Raw genomic sequence first — 25211 nt, 5'->3', positions numbered from 1 at the left:
AGAAACAAGTCTTCCTCTTTTCATTTTCAATAGAAAAAATGTTATTTCATTCGGATTATTTTTCATAATAATGATTTCAATAAGTAAACAAATACATATTTTGTTTTTTAATTTAAATAGGATAACATAAAAATGATTAAGAAGAGTGAAACAAACAGGGGCAAAAATATTTAATAAATAACTAAAAACATTTTTTTTAATAATCAATTTTTATTTATTAATTTGTTGTTCTTTTGTAATTTATTCTAATAGATGTTTAAATATGATGAGTTAATTTCAATGTGTTCGATAGTTCTAAATTCTAATTAACAGAAGAATGCCAAAAGAAAGCTCTGTTTTAAAACTCAGATCGGATCAGTCGGTTTGACTGGGAGCCGACATTTACTCTAGTCTGGGTTAACATAAAAACCGAAAAATGTCATTAAACCTGCTTTGGACCGGCAATGGACTGGTGGAATAGTACAAAACTGTCGGTTCGACCGGCCCGGGGCTTAAAACAGTTCGCTATTTTTTGGTATCTAATCCTAAAAAATTCATATTCCTAAACCAATTTGCAGTATCGTTTCATTCTCCAGTTCATTTGAATAAAAAAACCAAATTGCATCTTCCATTTTCATCTTCTATTCTTCTTCATTTACTCTAAAATCTATAGTGTAAAGAAGAAGAAGTAAGGGGAGGGGAAAGAAGAAGAAAGAGAAGAGGAGGCAAGAAAGAGTAAAGAAGAAGATTATAAGAAAGAAAAGAAGAGATGAAGAGAAAGAGAAGAGGAGAGAAAAAGAATGTGTTGGAAGAAAGAAGAAAGTGACAGGGAGAGATGGGGAGAGAGAGAGAAAAAAAAGGAGAAAGAAGAAAGTGATGGGGAGGGAGAAAAAAAAGGAGAAAGATGGAAGTGATGGGAAGAGAAAAAATAATAATTAATAATAAAATCTACAGGATGCATTTGTTTTATTTTAAACTTATAAGACTTATAGGTAAGTTTTAGGGATGTATTTGCTGATTTTCAAACTTATAATAATTAATGGAATTATTTAAAAATGTGTCTACTGTATACTGGTTAGACCGACCAGTCCAATCAGTTGGATCGGTCAAACCATGAACTGGCCCCTTGACCGGGTCAACGAGCAGTCCAGTTTTCAAAACAATGGAAGAAATTAAAAAACAGTAAAATGTAAAAGGATTATATGGAAAATTGGAATTAAGGCTTATTTGAATTAATTATATGTCAGGATCTCAATAGGATGCTCAATTTCCTTCTCTCATTAGCACTTGATAAGATAGGAAGCCGGTAGGATACTTAGGAAAGTTGGAGATATCTTCCCTAACCGGATTATCATTTAAAATCTCAGTTATACCCTACAATATTCCTCTTATGTAGGATGCCAAATCGAATACTATAATGCATCTTGTGTGCCTTTTCTATAAAATTTTCATAAGCACAATTGAATCTACCATGTTCCTACTGAGTTTCAACAACATTGTTATCCAAGTAAGAGATGGCTACCGCAGCATGGAGAGCTGCTCCAATGGGAAGAACATCTTCATTAATAACCAAATAGGGTGAGTGCAATCGGTGAACCTCTTCAATAGTTTCATTCTTTGTTCCGATATAGAAAAATGCAGCTGCCATCTTCTCTGAATAGAAGCTGAAATCTTCTGCTAACATCGCCATTGGAACAAGATGCACATTTGGTTCTCCAAGCAAAGACTCTCCAACCATCTTTCCATGTTCATACATTTCTTCATCATTAACAAGTGCTGGATAGGGCCTCATTTTTCCCTCCATAAAATCCACTGTAGCACTACACTTATGAACTGCTGCTTGAGTTTCTATGATCTGTTATTTAACCAAAAAAATATTACCATTTACTCTTCAGATACGTGAGGGTCCGTTTTGTATGACTTATTTGAATAGAGTTCATCGAAAAAGAGTTTATGAAAATATAGCTTTTATAAAAAAAATTTAGTTGTTCGGTTAGGAAAATGTAAAAGAAATTTCTAGTGCTTATTTACCAAAAGCAGTTTTAATATACAAAAATAAATCAAATCAAATATATAAAATAGGACATTTTTAAAATTCTAACACTTTATATAAGCTCAAAAAGAGCTTATAGAAATAAGTTGTAAAATAACTTATTTTAAATCCTATAATCGCTTTTGAAATGCAATCAAACAGCCTGAAAAACTTTTAAAAGTAATTATGGCTTCAAATAAGCTCTTTTGACCAGTTAATAAATCCAACCAGACAAGCTCTAATTGTAAATTCCTGATTTCATGAATATCTAGACTTCAAAAATTTCTTGATTTTGTTACCTCTTTGATTCTTTGTTGAAGGAAATAAAAACCTTCTTTAGTTGTGCTGCGAAGAGAGCCTCCAAATCTCACAGTCTCAGGAATTACATTTAGTGATTTTCCTGCCTCAGTGAACCCAATTGAGATTACCTGTATAATATTATGTTAACATATATCTTACAATTAATGTTAAAAGACAAAATTTTAACTTCTAAATAGATATTTGTATATATATTTAAAATTGGGTTTGATGCTTTTTGAGACTCTTTTAACTCTCTAAAACACACAATAAGAGGACACAAAACAATTATTCTTTGAACTTTTTGTACGAGAATTTAGTTGAAGTATTACTCTAGCCACGAGAGGATTTGTCTCTCGAGAAATTATTTGTTGGAGTGCAAGGATGGCAAAAGATGCAGCAAGAACTGGATCTCTAGAATCTTGAGGCCATGCAGCATGTCCACCTTTTCCTTTAATTATGGCCACAAATCTCCCAGAAGCAGCAAAAATAGTACCTGGTCTCGAACCAATTTGTCCAGTGGACATTTCTGGTGAAATATGTAACCCAAAAATGCCCTGAAACTTATCAAGAGCACCCTCTTTTAACATATGGTATGCGCCACTATAACCCTCTTCTGCAGGTTGGAAGACAAGCTTAACTGTGCCCTTTGAAATTAAATTTCATTGAACAAACAAATAGAAAAAGATTAGATCGATTTATATAATTTCTGAATTTTTTAAAGATGAATTTGGTTATTGATTACCTTTAATTTATGTCTCCTATATTGAAGTAATTTAGCAGCTCCAAGTAGCATTGTGACATGAGCATCGTGGCCACAAGCATGCATCTTTCCCTTGTTCTTGCTCTTATGCTCCCATTCTACCAATTCCTTCAAAATAACAAGGTTGAATTTGAATAAATTTACACTTTTAATCAGTTAAGATACTTGTCCCAAGCTAAGAAATTCCTATTACCGTGTGGGCAAGGGAAAGAATAAAAGGATTAACAACCATTGGGTGACCCAGTAATCAACTAGGACTCTTGGGTATATTACTCAAAAGCTTTTGAATTAGATGTACCTGGATTGTTAATAGGGGTAATCACTGAGGGGATTTACTCGGTTGTTAATTTTAAGACCTCGGGGGATTAATTAAGGTACGTGCAAATTAGTCTGAATACTCCGATAAAAAAAAAAAAAAAAGGAATAAAAGGGTTTAAACATGGTTTACTTCATATACCATTATTATTAATTTATCAACACTACATTTAAAAATAAAATAATTTCACATTTATATATATAAAGCAACATATTCCTATTTTTTTCATTAAAAATATAATTCAGCCAACTTCTTAACTACAACTTATAAAAAAACCAATAAACTATTTTACCTATTTTATACCATTTCTTTTATAGAAGGTGTTTTCTGCGATTCCAAAATCAATAAAATGAACCAGTTATTAAAAGAAAAAAGGAAAAAAAAAAAAAAACTACTTTTCAAAATCTAACTGGCAGATTCCCGATAAAATAAAAAATAAAATTGGGATTTTAGGTTTGACCATGTAAACCACGACCACGAGAAAGAAAGAAAGTTGAACTTTCGAACCTGAATGGGAAGAGCATCCATGTCAGCCCTTAGACCGAACCACGGCTCCACCCCTGACCCAACCGACGCCACGACGCCAGTCTTGGCCACCGGCCACCTGTATTTAATCCCAAGTGAGTCAAGCTCCGATCGTATCAGTTCACTCGTCTTGAACTCTTCAAAAGCCAGCTCTGGGTACTCGTGTATTCTCCTCCTTATCCCCTTCAACCACTCGAAGAACTGCGGCTCCCTCGCTAAGTTTAACAGCTCCCGAGTCAGTGAAGTTAGCTGCTCCGATCCCGTCCGAGTTGGAGCCGCCATAGCTGCCCATATGATGATCAAAAGATAGAGATAAGAAGACATGATGGATTGGCACTACACAATGAGAAGGAGATGTTTGCTTAATTAATTTTAATTAATGTGAAATTGGTGTTTTAATTCATGACAGATGTAATGTCAGTGAAAGTTTTAAATGGAAGGGAAAATTCATCGAATGACGAGCGATAAAAAAAAAAAAAATTCAACGCTCACTTTCATAAACGATTTTCAAAATTTTGGGTGTCCTTGTGGCTTTTTGAAACAAGGGGAAAAAAAAACTTATCCCAGCAAACAAAAGAGGATAGATGCATTGTGGGAGTTGTGTTGTTTATTGTATTAGGGAATTCACAACAGAGTTGATTTGGGTTGGATATTGCTGTGCGTGATTCTCTGGACCGTCAGATTTGTGTCACCAATCGTTTAACCAAGTCATAGTAAGTGACTTAACTAATAAGCTCATCAGATTGAGGTATAATTGTTATGGCTTAATAATTATTCTGGCTTAAGTATGGATAAAAGGTTAACTCATATCAAGATTGGGAGGGACCCTCCATTATCACCAGCTCCCAGCCAGACGAGAGTAGATGTGGGAAGCCACTTCCATTTAAAAAAGAATGAGAATAGCAGGAGTCACCTCGCTGTGCACCCACTTTGCAAGTTAAGTACTGCTCTCGAGTTAAAGACTTTATTAATATCATTAATTAGAGTATTACTATACTACGGTGGAGTTTTTATTTAGAAGCTAAATAGAACTAAAATTGAATATTTCTGTCTCATAGCATGCTGAAGATTTAACTTGTATCATGTAGATCAATCTGCAGTGATCATTCTAATGTCGTATTGCAGAACTCAGTATTGGAGGTCAGCTATTGCTGTTGATGGAGGGTTTGACAACAATGTTGACAGTATATATATTTTTTAAATTTCCCTTTACATAAAATTATTAATTTAGTTTAATACATTATTTATTTATTAAAGTGCAATTTAATATTTATAATGATTAGATAAATTAGATTTTTTTTTTTTTTGTCATTATACATGCAACAATATAAAAATCTAATTAACCAAACAAACGATATCTGAAATTAAAATTCAACAATAATTTTAAATATAATATTTTACCAAACACATTTTAACTTATTTCTATTAACTTCATTTTCAAAGTTAGCTCTGCAAAACTTTCTGGCTTGGAAGAATCAAACTGCTACATAATCACAATGTTACGCCATAGTTTTCGCGAACTGTCTTATCATAAATACCATTTATGATGCATCTTGTGTGCCTTTTCTCGATGATTTCCATCACCACAATCGATTCTACTATGTTCCTATTGTGTTTCAACATCGTTGTTAACTTGTTATCCAAGTAAGAGATGGCTACCGCAGCATGGAGAGCTGCTCCAATGGGAAGAACATCTTCATTAACAAACAAGTAGGGTAAGTGCAATTGGTTATCCACTTCAATTGTTTCATTCTTTGATCCGATTATGAAAAATGCAGCTGCCATCTTCTCTGCATAGAAGCTGAAATCTTCTGCTCCCATTACCATTGGGATTACATTCACATTTGGTTCTCCAACAAAGACTCCCCAACCCTCTTTGCATGTTCATACATTTCTTCATCGTTAACAAAGGCCGGATAAGGCCTCATTTTCTCCTCCATGAAATCTACTGTAGCACTACACCGATGAACTGCTGCTTGAGTTTCTATGATCTGTTATTTAACCAAAAATAAAATTACCATATAGAACATCGGGACATAGTGTGAAGATTAAAAGAAGAAGGCCGAGCGACTTCCAAGTACCCAAGGTTTTCTGCAACGACAGATGGGTACCCAAAAGGTTTGGAATCGACAAATAAGTACTTTCCGTTCTATACTGTTAGTGATTTCCGTTTCATAAAGGGTAATACAGTAATTTTGTACAATCACCAAATTTTTAACTTTCAAAATATCTCTTCGAAATCTGGAGCGAAGCTTCCTTTAGAAGCTTCACTTTAAAGATTAAAAAAAATAATAATAAAATAAACGAAAGTTGGCTTGCCTCTTCGTTTTCTTCTCATTTCTCTGTAACTCTCTCTCATTTCTCAACTCTCTGAAGGAAGGTTGTGAAAGAAGCTGCACCATTGTTTGGGGACCATCATCGACGACGACGACGACTGAACAACGAAAACTAAACAGAGGCCGACAACGACAACAACAAAAACAAAAACTGAACAGAGGCCGACGATGACAACAATAAAAACGAAAACTGAACAACGACGAAGCTGCGCCATTGTTTGGAGACCATCATCGACAACGATGACTGAATAACGAAAACTGAACTGAGGCCGACGACGACGACAACGAAAACGAAAACTGAACAACGACAACAACGAAGACTGAACAACGAAAACTGAACAAGAGAATCGTGGGGTAACGACGACAGTGGAGGACGACTGAACTAAGGCCGGCGTTATTAACAGTATAAATCATCGACGACGACAGAACAACGAAAACTGAAGGGTAAAGTTTCTTCTTGGTTTTCTTGTTTGTTCTTCGGTTTTTTGTTATTTTAGTGCAGTTCTAAGTTTTTGGTTTTTTTGACTTGCATGTTTGGTTGTTTTTAAAGTTTTTTGTGAGATTGTTTGGTTTAGGGTCGTGGGGTAACGACAACGATAAAGGATGATTGAACTAAAGTTTTTTGTTGTTTGTTTGGTTTTTGGTTATAATGAATGTTTTTGGTTTTGCATGTTTGGTTGTTTTTAAGGTTTTTTGTTTGTTTGTTTGGTTTAGGGTTTGTTCTTAAAAGAGTTGATTATATGCTAGATTGTGTAATGAATAAAATCCAACCAAACGGTGGTGCTGGTTTGCTTGAATTGATTATTAGGAGTGTGAATAGCTTGTCTTATATATTTTTGGGTCGCAGGATGAACTTACAAAAAGATTTTTGGTGTTGTTAAAGCTGGTTATGTTTGGTGTTGTAATTTTGCAATGTGTATAAAAATCTGTTATATGCGTTAATCTTGTAAGCATAAAAACAAGTGATGAATGCTTAAATTTGCTGCAATTGGAATAAAGCTTTTCTCAAATATTTTGCATCTAACTTAGTATGAATCAACGTTGGTTCTTAATTAGCCTTAGGCTGAAGGATGAAAATGGAATAGATTTAGCCTTGAGGGAAGATTTATGTTGTTCATGTGGAGCATGTCCAGCAAAAATATAAGGGAATAATATCTTATTTGAATGCCTTTTGTTCCAGGTTGCAGTGTCATAACATTGGATAATAATAGTATTAACATCTCATTAATAAATTTAGTTGAATGGCAGTGTTCTGCTGTTGGTGGCTTTTTTTGAGCCATAGAATGAGCTTCCATCATTTGTGTATGTTCAATATAGAACTGAATACAGCCTTTTTAATAACAATGGATATAAAAAAATTTGATGAAAATGTGTTTAGATGAATGGGATGATTTGAAATGTTCTCAAAAAGAATTTCTATTGCAATCTCAACTTCTAGGTAAGATCAAAGAATTTGAAGCAAAAACCTTTGTCATCATTACTGTTTTACTCAACAAGAAGAAAACTTTGTGTACGTAAAACCTTATTTTGCATTTAACATAAAAGAAACAAAATGACAAAAACCAAATTTGGTTAAAACTAATTAAATAAAGGACTGATGACAATCCCAAATTTTCTTGGCACTTGATCTGAAATTGTCCTATTTAAATGCTTAGTGTTACTTGATCTGAGTGCAAATGGCTATAATATGAAATTTTAATGCATTAGAATACCTTTGAAACATTTGTTTCCGTAATCAAACACATAGGATACTGTACTTGCTTACTAAAGTTGCTGGTGGTGTGTTCAATCATTCACTTTGCATTGAATTATTCTGCTATTCTGCAAGCTTTTCATTTTATTCTGTGTAGTTTTTAAGAATGGTTAAGTTTGAACTCTAGTTGTTATTGCATGTAGATGTATAGGTGCATCTGTGCCTAAATGAAATCTAATTTGGTTTATAATCAAACTTAACATTTAGGAGATGTTAGAAGGAAGAGCCTGGGGTAGATTGCTCCAGAGAAAGCTAAGAAGAATGTTTGGAACTTGCCTTTATGGGCACTCATGAAAAAGGAGAAGTGATTCTCATTGGTTTCTTATTTCAAAGTTGATTCTTTCCTTTATTAATCCTCATTTTAATGTCAATCCTGTACCATTAGACCAAGCCCCCAATTTTAGAATTGAAAGCTTACTGAATATAATAGAAGAGGTTTCCCTTCTATTACTTTTCTGCTAATATCAAGATTTGCAGAAAGACCAGAAACAAAGTTTTAGTGAAATGGAAAGTGACATCTATAACTTTATTGCCAAACTGCCAAGTGAACACCAGTGAAGGTCTACACTGATTATGCGACATTAATTTATAATAATTGAAAAGGCAAGAATAGCAGCTAATAAAACAGGTTGATTAATTCACTGGTGAAATCCTAAAGTATGTTATTTCTGAAGTTTTATCAACATTTGAGATCATATGAGTCAAACTTATGCTTTCCTTGGCTGATTGCTCTGGTTTATTGGTTGTTGATTGCTATTATTGTATAGGTTCTTGTCTAAAAGGGTTACTACAATTTTATTGTTTGGGGTTGAGTATTAGAAGGGTATCACATATGAATTTTTTTTTTTAGTTTCTGTTTCTTTCAAGAAACATAAATTGTTGGAAATTGTTTGGGTTCTTGGCTGATTGCTCTGCTCTTTCTGTTTATTTAAACGGAAGAGAATTAAGGCAAAGAATGAGAGCTAAATTAACAAGATTGAATTGTGGAATTATATATATATATATATATATATAAATGGTTTGATTGCATGATGCATTCCCATTATTGTGGATTTGCAATGATGATGTTTGTACTAGACAAGAGTATGTATCTACAGTTTATTACATTGCAATTGTGCCTGTTTTTGCAGCTTATGGGTGTGCATTTGTGGATTTGCAGGATGGAGAAGAGGACAATTTTGTGCCTATTTTTGCAGCTATGGTGTGCATCTGGAAACTGCTCAGTTTTTCAAACCTGATTTGAAGTTTGAAGTTTCAGTTGTATATCACATTTTCATGTACTGAATTCATTGTTTCTGTTTAAACCATGAAGACTTAATTGATACTGAATATCATGTACTGAATTGATGTTAATTATGAATGCTTTCTTTTAAATTATGAAAAATTTCAATTTTCAGCCACAATTGAGTATATTGATACTGCTTCAGCCAAAACAGGGATAAATTGATCACTTGCAACATGAGGGCATAATGTAATTCACCATAATGATGTAAAACAGGGATAAATTGGTCACTTGCAACATGAGGGCATAATGTAATTCACCATAATGATATGGGTATTTATGTAATTGAATTAGTTAACTAATGATAAATTAATAAAAAACTAAGATGTCAAACTTCAAAGGGCATTTTAGTATTTTCATTATTATAAAACGGAATTCTATAACAGAATAGAACGGAAGGTATCTATTTGTCTTTCTGAAACCTTTTGGGTACCAACTTGTCATTACGTTAAACCTTGGGTATGTTTAAGTCGTTCCCCCAAAGAAGAAAGGAACAAAGTATAGATCTGATTTGTATTAATTGATAAAACTGGAATACAATAAAAAATCTCTCTTATATACAGAGGAGAGAATACACGAAAGAGAAAAGAATTGGTAAAGTAGTACAGTAGCTCATTTGAGCTCAAGTGATTAACTAAAAAGGTCAACTCAAAACGACAGCATATTGGAAAGTTACTGTGTGGCCCTTTATGTTTTACCGAACTACAATCTACGCCCTTTTTATCATATGGTTAACATTTCCCCTCAAACTGGACTATTCTGCATATGGTTGAAGCCTCTTGTTTTCTTCCAGCAACATACAACATCAACTTCATTTTACAGCTTCAGAACTGCTTATACTCAGTACAGCTTCAGAAACTCAGTATAGCTTCAGAACTGCACCAAAAAGAAACTGCACCAAAAAGAAACTACATTTTTCTGCATTTTTAAAAGAAACTGCATTTTTCTGCACCAAAAAGAAACTGCATTTTTCTGCATTTTTTCTTATCAGATTTCTTCTAGTAACACAAACTGCATTTTTCTGCATTTTTCTTATCAGATTTCTTCCAGCAACACAAACTGCATTTTTTTTGCATTTCTCTTATCAGATTTCTTCAGCAACACAATACACACTAGCAGAGAATTGCACTTTTACAGCTTCAGAACTGCATTTTCACTCAGAACTGCATTTGCATAGCTACTATTTTTTTTTTTTATCAGATTTCTTGTTTCTTCCAGTAACACAATACACATCAGCAGAGAACTCTTGCAACATCAACAAAGAACTCTTGCACACACATCAAACTTCATTTTCACAGCTTCAGAATTGCATTTGCATAGCTGCCTACATTTTCATAACTTAACTGCTTCTTACTCAGTACACATCAAAGCAACATTTTCACAACTTCAGACCTTTAGACCTCCAGAATTGCACTCATAATGCCTTCAGAACTGCACTCACAAAACCAACTAAACTCCTACTTCCAGACCTCCAGAATTGCAAACCTGTACTCACAAAACAACACAGACATCAGATCACTTCCAGAAAAAAACAACACATACACCATATCAATTCCAGATCTTCATTTTTACAGCTAAACTGCTACTTTTTAATCTGAGCTTCTACTTCAATCTCTGGACTGGTCATTACTACAACATTTAATTTTTCATTTAATTCAAGGAATTGAGCTGCTGATAAGGCTTTAGTAAGGACATCAGCAATTTGTAGTTTAGACGGAACATATTGAACCATGAGTTTATTAGCTAAAACCTGATCCCTGATGTAATGAATATCAATCTCAATATGCTTGGTCCTTGAGTGAAAAACAGGATTTGCAGCAAGAGCACCAACACTGACATTATCACACCAAATTACTAGAGGAGTGTTCAGAATCAATCCTAACTCAGAAAACATACTTTGTAACCAAGCTATTTCAGTGGCTGTGTGTGCTAAGGCTCTATATTCAGCCTCTGTTGAATAAAGAGTAACAACTCTGTGTTTTCAGGAACTCCATTGGATAAGATTAGGTCCTAGATAAACACAGTACCCACTTGTGGACCGTCGATCATCTAAACTGCTACCCCAATCTGCATCAGCATAGCATTCAACATTCAAAGACGCAGCTGGTTTGAACTGCAACCCATGATACTGTGTACCTTTGATATACCTTAAAACTTTCTTACAAGCTTGCCATTAAAGCTCCGTTGGTGCTTGTAGAAACTGACTCAGCTTATTGACAGTAAAGCTGATGTTGAGTCTAGTTAGAGTTAGGTATTGAAGCGCTCCAATGGTGCTTCTGTAGAGGCTGGGATCTTGGAACAATTCACTATCAATAGAAGACAGTTTTGTGCCAACAACCATGGGTGTGGGACACGCATGAGCATCCATCATCTTAGTTTTGGACAACAAATCAACAATGCATTTTGTTTGCTTCAAATGAATTCCAGCAGAGGTCCTTGTGGCTTCCAACACAAGAAAGTACTTAATAGACCCAAGAGTTTTTAAGGCAAACTGATCATTAAGATCTTGAACAAGCTGATGTATGAATGAGATATTGGAGCCAATAATTAAGATATCATCAACATATATAAGGACATAGATGATGTAGGAATCATTTTTGAAAATGAATAGGCTGGAATCAGAGATAGAGTTTTTAAATCCTTTGTCCAGAAGAGCAAACTTTAGTTTATCAAACCAGGCTCTTGGAGCCTGTTTAAGTCCGTAAAGGGCTTTATTTAATTTGCAAACATGAGTAGGAAATTGAGGATTTGCAAACCCTTTAGGCTGTCTCATATAGACTGTTTCATTGAGGGTGCCATTTAGGAAGGCATTATTGACATCCATTTGTTGAATGTCCCACCCATTGGCCACAGAAAGGGTTAGGATAATTCTGATGGTTGAAGGCTTAATTACAAGACTGAAAGTTTCAAAGAAATCCAAACTAGGGGTTTGCTGAAACCCCTTGGCAACCAGCCTTGCTTTGTACTTTTGGAGAGACCCATCAGCATAAAACTTTGTCCTAAAGACCTATTTGTTACCAACAATCTACATATCACTCATCTTGGGAACAAGGGACCAAGTGTTATTTTTTACCAATGCATCATGTTCAAGTTGCATGGCTTCTCTCCATTCATTACTGACCAAGGCTTCAGTAACTGAATTAGGTTCAGGTAGAATAGGTTCTTGGCCAGATATGATAAGGGCAGTTTTGTGTTGAAGACTGGTTTTTGCTCTAGTTAACATAGGATGTGTGTTTAGAGGTAGAGAACAGGTTGTTGACAGTGAGTGATCTGTTTTAGTAGGGTTAAGGCAATAGGTAGACCAGTTGATGAAGTAGGGAACTGTGATGGAGTCAAATCAATTACAAGAGGGCAGTGAGAAGATTCATGATTTTGTGTGATAAGAGGCTGTGATGTAGTGGGATTATTAGTGGGGGTAATTACAAAGTGAGATGGTGTTAAGTCAACTGTAAGAGGACAGAAATAAGGTTCCAGATCGTGTGAAGATTTTTGATTTTTTAAGCTGCGAGATTGTGATGTGGTGTGTTGTTTTTGAATGGTGATAGGGTGTAATATTGAAGGTGTTGAAAGAGATGTTGTGACTGGTACATGTTCTAAAGATGAAGTGTTGTTGGAAACATTCTTGGATTGATGAGAAAGTGATGTTGAGGAAGAATTTTGTGCACCAACTGTTGAAGGAAGAATGGATGCAAAGCATGATACTACTGGAGGAACTTTACTGCTGGGAGCTGTTAAACCAGTAGGTGACACTGATGATGGTATTGACAAAGAGGGAAATCTAATACTAGAAGGGATGTTTTTTGACTGTGCAGAAGTTGAAACTGAAGACTGAAGGAAGTTGTGCACAAAAGGAAATTCATTTTCATTAAAGATGACATTGGGAGTAATAAAGATTTTACCTTCAGGACTTAAACACCTATAGCCTTTATGAAATAGACTATATCCTAGAAACACACACTTAGATGAATGAAAACTAAGTTTGTGCCTATTGTAATCTCTTAGGTAAGGAAAACATGCACATCCAAAAACTTTTAAAGATGAATAAAGAGGCAATCTACAAAACAACAATTGATAAGGACAATGAAAATCAAGAACAGCAGATGGCATCCTATTGATTAAAAATACAACAGTATCAAATGCAACCCACCAAAAATTCATAGGCATGGAAGCATGGGCCAATAGAGTGAGACCAGTTTCAACTATATGCCTATGTTTTCTCTCACTTCGTCCATTTTGTTGATGGACATAAGCATAAGAATGCTTAAACTGAATGCCTGACTTGGTTAGGTAAGGAACTAAACCCCTATATTCACTACCTTGATCAAATTGTAGACACTTAAGTTTATGATTAAACTGTCTCTCAGCTAGATGATGAAATTTAACAAAGACAGAATGCACTTCAGCTTTGGTTCTTAAAGGGAAAAGCCAGGTAAACCTGCTAAAATCATCAAGGAAATGCACATAGTACTTAAAGCCTTCAATGGAAGCTACTGGAGATGGACCCCAAATGTCACTATGAACTAGTTCAAGAGGAACAGTGGCTCTAGAATTAGAGACAGGAAAACTGTTTTTGTGCATCTTGCCAAGTTGGCATGCATCACAAAAGGAAATGGAAGGAATATGTTTCGAAGGATTATGGTTAACTTGCAACATAATTTTCTGAAAAACTTCAGAATGTGGATGTCCTAATCGTTTATGCCAGAGTGATGAAGTGTTTTGTTTAGGACAGGTGACTTGAAGAGCTAAAGGATACAGGTGGCTGGTAGCTAAAGGATACAGGTGGTTGGTTATCAAATTGACATCAGAATTACTACTACCATTATCAACAACATGATATTTATCAATAGAATTAATACCATCAGCATCAGAACCATCAGGACAATTAACAGAATTAATATTATCAGCCTTAAAAACAGAGGGAACAATATGATCAAAAACTGCAGGAACAACAGAACTAGCATTCTTATTATGAGTATTATCAACAATATGACTATTAGTACCAGTATACCTGCCATTAGAGATATTATTATTAGAATAAGTATTATCAATACTACTAACAAATTCAACATTATTATTAGACAAAGAGTAATCAGAATCAGGAATAGAAATGATTTTATTTATTTGAGGAACATTACAACTATCCAGCACTGACTTTGTGTGCTTATTATCAGCATTATCAGTAGCATTAACAGTAGAGGAATAGACATTAGTTTGTGACTCACTATGACTCTTGTGTGGTATCTTATCTCTTAGAGTAGATACAGACTGAGGTTTGTGACTGATGACAGAAACTAGGCTTTGTGCATTAAGAGGAACAGACGACTGAGCTAAAGTGTCCTGAGAACTGACAGATGGAACTCTCAAATGATATAACCTAACATTAAGTTCTCCCTGTAGTAAAACTGCTCTGGAAACCTTGTCCTTAACAATGCAACAATCAGAGTTAAATTTAACCACAACATTATTGTCTTTAGTAAATTTGGATATACTGAGCAAGTTTTTAGTAATTCGTAGTACACACAAAACATTTTTCAGATGTAGACATTTATTTTGTAGAAAACTAGGTAAAGAAGCAAAGCCAACATGGGATATATCAAGAAACTCACCACTGCCTACTTGTAATTGTTCAGTTCCACCATAATTTATGCTCACATTCAACTGACTAAGATCTGCAGTAACATGGTCGGTAGCACCAGAGTCCATATACCAGGAAGGATCTGATGAGGGATAGCAACTGATAGGTAAGGTTTGTTGAGAGGCTAGGTAGGCTTGGTTAGGTGTTTGTTGCTGTATGTTCTGGTGAGAAGCTTGGTAGGCTTGGTTAGGTGTTTGTTGCTGTGTGTTCTGGTGAGAAGCTAGATAGGCTTGGTTAGGTGTTTGTTGCTGTGTGTTCTGGTGAAAAGCTAGATAGGCTTGGTTAGGTGTTTGTTGCTGTTTGTTGGGTACTTGGAATCCTTGTTGTGAAATTGTTGAGAGCTATGATTGTGATTGATGAGAGGTTTCAGTAAACTGTCCTTGATATTGTGATCCTTCATGTGACTAAGAGGATTGGATAGATTGTTATGGCAGAATGTTACTAGTGGAATTGTTGGCAAAATTGTGTCCAAGAGTGTCAGGAACTTAGGAACCAGGAGAGAAATATGATCCATCACCTAGTTGTTGTAGGAAAGGGTTGTGTTGAGGTGAGGTCCCATTATAATTGTGGTTATACCTGTGGTAACATTGTACTGCAGTGTGACCAATCTTGCTCCAGACTTGGCATATTGGCCTCCCTCTACCATTGCTCCTACCACGACCTCTGCTAGTATTGTGAAAGACGACAGGTCTATAGGTAGGTACTGACAGATTATAGTAAGGCTGGGGAGGAGTATAGTGTGAAAAGGTTTGTTCAGTGGGAATAGTAGCTCCTAGAGGATAATGTTATGTGTAAGAGGGATTAGATAAATTGTTTAAGGATGGTGTAAATTGTGTGAGAGAAGCTGGACTTCTAGTAGAGCTAACTGAGGTGTTTACAGTACTTGAATGAGTAGGTTTAAAATGAGAATTACTAGAATTACTCACTGCAGCTATGTGAACCGAACTTACTGGAAAATCAACAAAGTTAAATTTCTCTAGTCTTAGTTCATATTTCTGTAGAAGATACTGTGCTTCTTGAATACTCACAGAATCAAACCTAGACTCAAGTCTGGAAGTCAAATTGACTACAGAAACATCAAATTCAGGACCTAATCCATCCAGAACATATTGAAGAACATCTTCATATGAAACAACTTGTCCACTAGATGCTAAACTATCAGCTATGCCTTTCATTTTCTTGATGTAGTCACTAACACTAAGGCTACCTTTTTGAGTATTCTGAAGTAAGTTCTTTAGGTGAAGTGCCCTAGCTTTAGACTCTGACAAGAACTCATTTTCAAGTGTAAACCACACATCGGTAGAAATTGACACTTAGATACACAGGTAAACATACACTCGGATATTGACGCAAGTAACCAGGTAATAAGAAACTTATCAATGCGTTTCCAAGCAACATATTCAGGATTGATTTTCTCTTTAGCTAGGGTTTCTTTAGAACTAATTATTCCTGATTCAGTTGAAATATCAATAGGCGAGGTAAGTAAAGGCTCAGGACAGGGGATCAAACATGTCAAATGCTCTTCTAATCCGTGAGCTCCTACTGTGAACAAAACTTGCGAACGCCAGAACTGGTAGTTATCGCGATAATTGTCCCTCATTAGCTTCGGATTTATTACTTGAAGACTTGAAGGAATGATAGACGAGTGAAGCTCAGCCATTGACGCAAGTTTATTCATGTTCTTTGAAGAGCTATCAACACCAGAATTTGCAGCCATTGACGCGAGTCAATGGCTCTGATACCATGTGAAGATTAAAAGAAGAAAGGAACAAAGTATAGATCTGATTTGTATTGATTGATAAAACTGGAATACAATCATAAATCTCTCTTATATACAGAGGAGAGAATACACGAAAGTAGTACAGTAGCTCATTTGAGCTCAAGCGATTAACTAAAAAGGTCAACTCAAAACGACAGCATATTGGAAAGTTACAGTGTGACCCTTTATGTTTTACCGAACTACAATCTACGCCCTTTTTATCATATGGTTAACACATAGTTAGACACTCATTATAGGGGTCAAGGCGTTAGTCAAACTTTACAATACAGTTGTAAATAAATTTGTAATAAAGACTATATTGGGTATAACATATACTAAAATATGAATAATTATTTATAGCATTCTTTATAAAATTAATATATTTATAATTATGTTTGACAATATAAAATAAACTTACAATGCTCAACAAGTGTAAAACAAAATCAAGAAAATTAAGTAATGGATAATTTATTAAGCTAACACAAATACAAACATCTCTAAATAAAATTACATTAACATTTTTATTAATAAAATATTCAACCATTTATCTAGTTTTCACTTTTCATTGTAGCTTTTTGTCTGTGATCTCATTTTTATGTTTCAACCTATTAAATAATTCATCAAAATACAGATTTTTGAATTGTTAACAATTTAAGGTATTCATGATGTTCTTGATATTTATCTTTCTTTCTCATTTAACGTTATGATATGTTTTTTTTTAGTAAGAATTACTAAGACATAAAACAATTTACAGTAGTTTAATTTGACAAACAAATTTTAATTAGAAATGATCTTTATTTTATAGAGTATATAAAAAGATATACAACTTTATTCATTTTGTTCTTTTTGCAATTAAATTATATATATATATATATAATTTATTAAATGTATTCGTGAGGTATTTTGTCAAAAAATAAGAATTTAATTTGATATATTTGATGATTGTTGATGTGAAATTTCAAATTTTATAAGTTAATTTCATATATATATATTTGATGATTTTCCAAAGCTAACGGGGTCAAGCGACCACACTTGATGCCCTCCCTCCTTCTATGTAGAACATTATCTAGAGACTGGCAAAAAGTTTCTGATTTTTTACCTCTTTGATTCTTTTCTGAAGGTAAAAAAGACCTTCTGTAGTCATGCTCCGGAGAGTACCTCCAAATCTCACGGTTTCTGGGATTACATTTGTTGCTTGGCTTGCCTCAATGAGTCCGACTGTGATTACCTATATAACGTTATATATTTACATGTATGAGTAATGTTAAACAGAAATTCTCTAATCAGAACATTCAGATATAATTTTATCAGGATCCTACATTTATACCATTGGATCCGAGTCATAACATATCATTTCAATCTGATGAGATTAATCTAACAGTTTATAAACATGATTATGGCAAAATTAATTTCGGGATGTCCTCAAAGATAGTATTTGTATATGTGTTTAAACTCGAGCCGTTTTTCACTCTTCAAAGCACATGAAGTAAGAGCTCATAAAACCATATCAGCTTTTTGTATGAAACTTGTTTAAGTTTTTACCCTTGCAGCAAGAGGATCAGTCTCTCGAGAAATTATTTGTTGGAGTGCAAGAATGGCAAAAGATGCAGCAAGAAGTGGATCTCTAGTATCTTGAGGCCGTGCCGCATGTCCACCTTTTCCTTTAATTATGGCCACAAATCTCCCAGAAGAAGCAAGCATAGAACCTGGTCTCGAACCAATTTGTCCGGTGGACATTTCTGTTGAAATATGTAACCCAAAAATGCCCTGAAACTTATCAACAGCACCCTCTTTTATCATATGGTATGCACCACCATAACCCTCTTCTGCAGGTTGGAAGACAAGCTTAACCGTGCCCTTTGAAATGAAAATTCAAAGAACAAACAAATAAGAAGAGATTAGATTTATATAATTTCTGATTATGAATTTAATTATTAATTACCTTTAATTTATGTCTCCTCAATTGAAGTAATTTAGCTGCTCCAAGTAGCATTGTGACATGAACATCGTGGCCACAAGCATGCATCTTACCTTTGACCTTGCTCTTATGTTCCCACTGTACCAATTCCTATAGGTGAAAGTACATTAATTTATTTCTTTTGGTTTTTTGACAAAAACCAATATAGTTAACTTAATCATGTATATCAAAATACTAACTCAAAACAGAAGTGACGCAAGAAGATTAATGGATATTATTGAAATATAAAGATATCTATATTCTTATAAAGACATTTTTTTTTTTTAATTACGGAGGGTGTCGGGTCAGCTTATGTGTAGTTCAATTAATCCTTTGAGACTTTAAAATTATTGGTCGGATAAGAACTCCAATGACTATCCCTATTAGCACCCGGAGGAGAGAATCAAACTTAGAAAATCTTGAATAATACATTCAAAAGTCTCTATCAAACTACTAAATCACCCATAGGTCGTATATAAAGATTTATGTTCTTATACAAATAACCTTATTTGATATATAATTATACTTATTGTTATTATTTATCATCGGCACTGTCTTTTGTTGTTATCGTATATCATTATCGTAATTATCACCATTTTAGAAGTAATAAAGAGATAGTTTTACATTTATGTAATTGACAGATTCTTCGTTTTCGTTAAAACTATAGTTCAGCTTACTTCGAAACTGCAATTTATAAAACATAACTCTTATACCTATTCTATATGATTTTGTCCTCTTGGAGAGAGGAGTTTTCGGCTCAATATAATGACCCAGTTATTAATAAATAATAATAAAAATAACAAATAATGAAATTGGCAATTTAGGTTTTGAGTCTTTTGACTACGTAAACAATAAACGAAATTTGAAGTTTTGAACCTGCACTTGAAGAGCATCCATGTCAGCCCTCAGACCGAACCATGGCTGCACCCCTGACCCAACGGAAGCCACCACCCCAGTCTTCGCTACCGGCCACCTGTACTCAATCCCAAGTGAGTCAAACTCTGATCTTATGAGTTCACTCGTCTTGAACTCATCAAAAGCCACCTCTGGATACTCGTGTATTCTCCTCCTAACCCTCTTTAACCACTGGAAGAACTCCTGCTCCCTCGCGGCGTTTATCAGCTCCCGAGTCAGTGAAGTCAGCTGCTCCGACGTCCCCCGAGTTGGAGTCGCCATAGCCGCCCATATTCTTGCATGGCTTGAAAAGATTGTCGATATGATGAACAAAAGATAGAGAGAAGACATGATGGATTTCACAACAATTATAAATTTGGAGTGGTTTTGTTACTTTTAGAAATTTATGGATCTATTTGTAACTTACACCAAACGGAAAAGATAATTATACTCCAAACAACATAGAAAATGGGCAACTTCTATGTAACCGAATTGATTTGGGTTGGATTTAATCTTATCAGTTTGATTAAATTAGGATATTACGGATTTATGCTTGTATAAACGAATGACATATGGCTTAATCATAATTAATTGATTAAAGTACACCTCCATAATAGATGAGTGGCTTTATAATTTCTAGCAGATGTAGCCAAATCAAATAGTTCAAGAAGAGATTCATCATCCTTTTATGGTCTAGTCCTTGGAATTGCCTCCTAGAGTTAAAAAATATATATATATATATAGCGGATCCAAAAATTTATGTGAGAGGAGGTACCATCCATATAATAATATTTAATGATATAATTTTTTTTCTCTTTATCATATTACAAAAATGTTATATTTGAAATTTTATACTAGAAAATATGTTTTTTTTTTTTTTTTTTTTTATTGTTCTAGTAACTTTTGAGATATCAATCAATAATCTCAAGTAGAGCAAGGAAATAAAAAAATTGAAGATAAGAAAGAGAAAACTAAATTATTTATAATTATAAAAAGTTTTCAGGGCTTTAACAAGATTTTATATCAATAATCAAATTGAAGTATTAAAATTTTTACTAAAAAAATTTAGAAATAGAGAGTAGTTTAATGAAATAAAATAACTAAATAAAATTCAAAAGTTAATAATGCATGATGTTTTAAAAGGTGAAATTTATATATAAAAAAAATTAATTTTTGAGGGGGCACAACAATTATGTAAGAATAATAAGGTTTGTTGCGATTTTTCAAATTTTAGGGGGAAATTTGCCCCCTTATCTTGTATGAAGGTCGGTAGTGATTAAATGTTTTTTTCGTAAAAGTACGGGATATTTCAAGTTTTGGGAGAGACAATTATCAGGTTTATTAAAATATATATATATATAAAAGATAGAATTCATAAATCTAAACATGCAACTACCAAGTAATTACTATGTGGAATTACTTATTACAATAATACTACGGCCACCGATTATTGCAACTGAATTTTTGTACCGACGTACATGACATCAAGTCACACACGGTCATGTTAGAAATATAATACTATCTTCCGTGAATGAACGGTCGTCTAACAATTATGGATGCTCGTCTATATTTGATGGATGACCATTCATTACGAATGGATAAGCGTCCATAAAAATAACAATAGATTTTTATCCATATAATATGGATGAGAGTCTATTTTCTCTAGATGAGCATCCACCTTATATGGACACCGGTCTATAAATTCATAAAAATAAAATAATAGGTACTCATCTATATTATATGGATGGACATCCATCTAAAATGGACGGCCATCCATATTGACAGTAACGTGCCACGGTGGGCTGAAATAACTTGATGAATGGAGGAAAAAACCAAATATATATNTTTTTTTTTTTTTTTTTTTTTGTAAAAGTACGGGATATTACAAGTTTTGGGAGAGACAATTACCTGGTTTATATATATATATAATTCACAAATCTAAACATGCAAGTACCAAGTAATTACTTTGTGGAATTACTTATTACAATAATACTACGGACACCGATTATTGCCACTAAATTTTTGTACCGACGTATGTGACATCAAGTCACATGCGGTCACGTTAAAAATATAACACTATCTTCCGTGAATGAACGGTCGTTTAACAATTATTGACATTCGTCTATATTTGATGGATGACCATTCATTACAAATGGATGAACGTCCATAAAAATAACAATAGATTTTCATCCATCTAAAATGGACGGCCATCCATATTGACAATAACGTGCCATGGTGGGCTGAAATAACCTGATGAATGGAGGAAAAAACCAAAAAATATATATATATATATTAAATAAAATAAGTAAATGTGTGTATCTCTTCCTCTTCTTCATCTTCTAGTTTGCTTGCCACCATTATTGTTGCGTGTAGTAGTTGGTTGAAATGGTGTTGTTACTTTCAAGGTAGGATGCCTTTATTCGAGGAGAAGTAGACTTTAGAAATAGTGCTTTTAAAACAAATTGTTTTATTCTAGCTTCAACTTCTTTTTCTGGCCATGAGTGTTCAAGTGGTTTCTTCGACTCAAGAAAGCAAATTCTTTTCAAAAAAGTTTTTTAATTTGTGGCAATTTTAGATGGACAGCCATCTATTTCAAATGGACGTCTATCCATATTATATGAAGAGGCGTCCATTATTTTATTTTTTAAAATTTATGGACAAGCATCCGTATGAGGTGGGCGCCCATCCAGAGGAAATGGACTCCTGTTCATATTATAAAGATGAGAGTTTATTGTTATTTTCTTGGATACTCGTCCATTCGTAGTAAACGACCTTCTATCAAATATGGACAAACGTTTATAATTGTTGGACAACTGTTCATTCACGGAAGAAGTGTTATGTTTTTAACGTGAATGCATCTGACCGGATGTTATGTACGTCAGTATAAAAAGTTGGTGACAATAATCAGTGTCTGTAGCATGATTATAATAAGTACAGTAAAACCTCTATATAGTGATACTCTAAATAGGAATAAACTCTACATAGTCATATTCCCAATTTGGGATAATTATAAATAAGAATAAACTCCACATTGTAATAAGTTATAATTTTTTTAATTCCCATCTTAAGGAAAGTTGCCTCCACATAGTAATAATTATTTGTATATTGCAAAACAAATACGCTATGTTACATTAAAGGTTTATGATGAAATAAAATATTTATCTAAAGTTGTTTGGGACAATGATTTATGCTTTAGAGTTGTTACCAAATCTTCTAACTTGCGGGTATATAATAACTGGCTAGCGTGGACACCTTCTTGTTGAAGCCAAAATATTTCTAGCTTCTCAAGCATCTTTAGAGTTTCATGACACGAAATTTTTTGTATTTCTGTACTATCATCCTCAGGATTATGTCATTTCTCTTCTTGTCTAATTGCGTCGATGATTTCTTCTTCAGTTAAAGCATATACGACTTGTTGCTCATTTGGATGATCGAGGAAGACATTAATATCTATTTGATTAGTGTAGTGAAGTTGTCGAATTTGATCACTCAATTCTGCAATGACTTTTCTATTCTCTTCATCCACTTCATTTGTAACTTGCAATTCATCAACATCATAGGTCCTAATTTTGCAATGCTTAAAACAATTGATAATTGTCTGTGGCTTTACATCAATTGACCATGCAGCAACTGCATTTACAATTCCATCAAGGACACTTATCTTTTCTGGTTCCAATACTTGATCTTTTATCAGTTTCAAAAGTAAGCGATTAAAGCGCAGCCGATAATAACATTTGAAATTTCTAATAATGCCTGCATCACATGGTTGGATTTTGGAAGTGCTATCTGGTGGTAGGAACAGAACAGTTGTGTGATGAAGTGGGGGGAGATTCTCCTTTTTGCCATGTGCAGTACAATTATCTAATATAAGCAAGACATTTCTATCCAAACAGCTATCAAACCACTTAAGCCATTCCATAAAAAACAAAGATGTCATCCATGCATTTGAATTCGCTCGATACTTGCAATTGAGATTATCACGGCTAACATTATTAAAGCATCTTGGATTAAGAAACTTACCGATGACCCAAAGCGGAAGTTTGTTAGAGCCATCGCCATTGCAACAAATAACAATTGTAATCCTCTCTTTGTTTTGCTTTCGGCCCTCCAATTGCTTTGTTGCAAGAGAGTTATTGGCTTTCATTCTATAAAATAAGCCAATTTCATCCTTATTATAAATGTCCTTCCAAGCCCATTTGTCTAATTCCTCTCTTATTGATGGCAAACTAGCTTCAATTTTCTCCATATTAACTGAACCACTTTCCTCAAAATGACGAAAGGAATGAATTGCATGTCGTTGCTTGAATTTTTCCAACCATCCATTTGAAAATCCAAATGAGGTAGCTTCGGGATAGAGTTTCCTTAGAAAAATATTTCCCTTCTCTTTTAACAATTCACCATTCATATTGACATGCTCTTGATGGCATACAAACCATTCATAGAGGGCAGACTCCATTGTTGGGTACTTTACCATCTTTGAATGTTTTGTGTTTGGGGTCAATAATCCTTCTTCTTGAAGGAGGTCATCAGATCGTTTGAGTGTCTTAGATATTGCTGCTTGTGATACCTTAAGACAATGAGTATCTTCTAACCACTTCACAAGATCTTTCTGCTTCCAACAAGGGTTTGATTATTTCATTTTGCACCATTCAACACGAATACTTTTAGTCAATTGAGCTCGTGTATTAACTTTGGGTGACATGATTGATTTGCTAGAGGAAGAAGAAATGTATCACTTGAATTGGTGGAAGATTTATTGAAAAATTGATTGAATAAGTTGAAACATAACAACCCTATTTATAGCAGGCTAATCATAATTATAATAGGATAAGTAAATAAGAAATTCTAATACTACTACTAAAACAATGAATTGAAATCCTACTAATACTAAAACATGAATTGAAATCCTAATACTAAAAAAAAATGAATTTTAAAATAGGAAATCAAGTAATATTAAAAGTAAATAGGAAATCCTAATACTACCAAAACATAAATTATAAAATAAGAAACAAGTAATATTAAAAGTAAATAAGAAATCCTAATACTACTAAAACAATTAATTAAAGTCCTAATACATACTAGTAAAACATGAAATATAAAATAAGAAATCAAAATAGTTTTTTTGTAACTATACCTCTATTAAGTTATAACCTCTTTATAGTAATAAATTAGTTTGATCCCAATATTATAATTATAGAGAGGTTTTACTGTACCAAGCAATTACTTTGTGGAATTACTTATTATCTACTCTTTTGTTGACACTAATGCTTAAGGATGTAAGAACTTTGGGCTCGGCCCGATTTTTTCTTTTTATTAAATCCAAGCGCGGGCCAGGTACCCGGGCTTCAGGCTCGGCTTCTATTGATATGAAGAACAGATTTTTTGTATTTTATAATTCTGTAAGGGGTTATTGGCAGGTTGTATTATACAAGTATCTGAATTCTTTAAGGGGGCTTTTAAAAGTTTTTCAGGGGACTATTAGGGGGTTTCAATAATTTATGTACGGTTAATAATTTTACAAAACTTCTATAGCATATCACAGCCAGGCCAGGCCTGGGCTTTCCTGGCAGAACCCAGGCCCGGGTGTTATATATGCCCCGATCGGGTCGGGCTGGGCTTTTTTTTTTTTTTTTTCAATCCTATTAATTTTTATGTTCTAATTGAAATTTATAAAGAGAGGGCT

At 33.9% G+C, this 25211-nt stretch overlaps 1 protein-coding gene and 1 pseudogene across 2 annotated transcripts; both read right to left on the bottom strand.

Annotated features, from left to right (window-relative positions):
• Nucleotides 1-1456: 1456 nt before the first annotated feature.
• On the bottom strand, nucleotides 1457-4442 carry LOC116124663 (IAA-amino acid hydrolase ILR1-like). 2 transcript variants are annotated; one of them, XM_031410386.1, is made up of 6 exons: nucleotides 4405-4442; nucleotides 3895-4196; nucleotides 3054-3179; nucleotides 2641-2955; nucleotides 2311-2439; nucleotides 1457-1834 (listed from the first exon to the last, which is right to left on the bottom strand). In XM_031410386.1, exons 2-6 carry the CDS (start codon nucleotides 4192-4194, stop codon nucleotides 1457-1459), a joined length of 1248 nt encoding a protein of 415 aa, XP_031266246.1. In that variant the 5' UTR covers nucleotides 4195-4196; nucleotides 4405-4442. The 2 variants fall into 2 exon arrangements, with proteins under 2 accessions (XP_031266246.1, XP_031266245.1); XM_031410385.1 differs by lacking the exon at nucleotides 4405-4442 and having other exon boundaries at nucleotides 3895-4335.
• A 961-nt stretch (nucleotides 4443-5403) lies between these two features.
• Nucleotides 5404-19810, bottom strand: LOC116124614 (annotated as a pseudogene).
• Nucleotides 19811-25211: the final 5401 nt, after the last annotated feature.

The sequence above is a fragment of the Pistacia vera genome, unplaced genomic scaffold (genome assembly GCF_008641045.1).
Source record: "Pistacia vera cultivar Batoury unplaced genomic scaffold, PisVer_v2 Contig154, whole genome shotgun sequence".
In the NCBI taxonomy this organism is placed as follows: Eukaryota; Viridiplantae; Streptophyta; class Magnoliopsida; order Sapindales; family Anacardiaceae; genus Pistacia; species Pistacia vera.
This window is presented reverse-complemented; position numbering and strand designations above follow the sequence as displayed.

Coding starts and splice junctions, on each gene's coding strand:
- LOC116124663 (XM_031410385.1), bottom strand. CDS start 4,236: ATGTCTTCTTATCTCTATCTTTTGATCATCATATGGGCAGCTATGGCG. Junction 3,180..3,894: donor TGGATGCTCTTCCCATTCAG/GTTCGAAAGTTC, acceptor GTTATTTTGAAG/GAATTGGTAGAATGGGAGCA. Junction 1,835..2,310: donor TTCAACAAAGAATCAAAGAG/GTAACAAAATCA, acceptor GTTAAATAACAG/ATCATAGAAACTCAAGCAGC.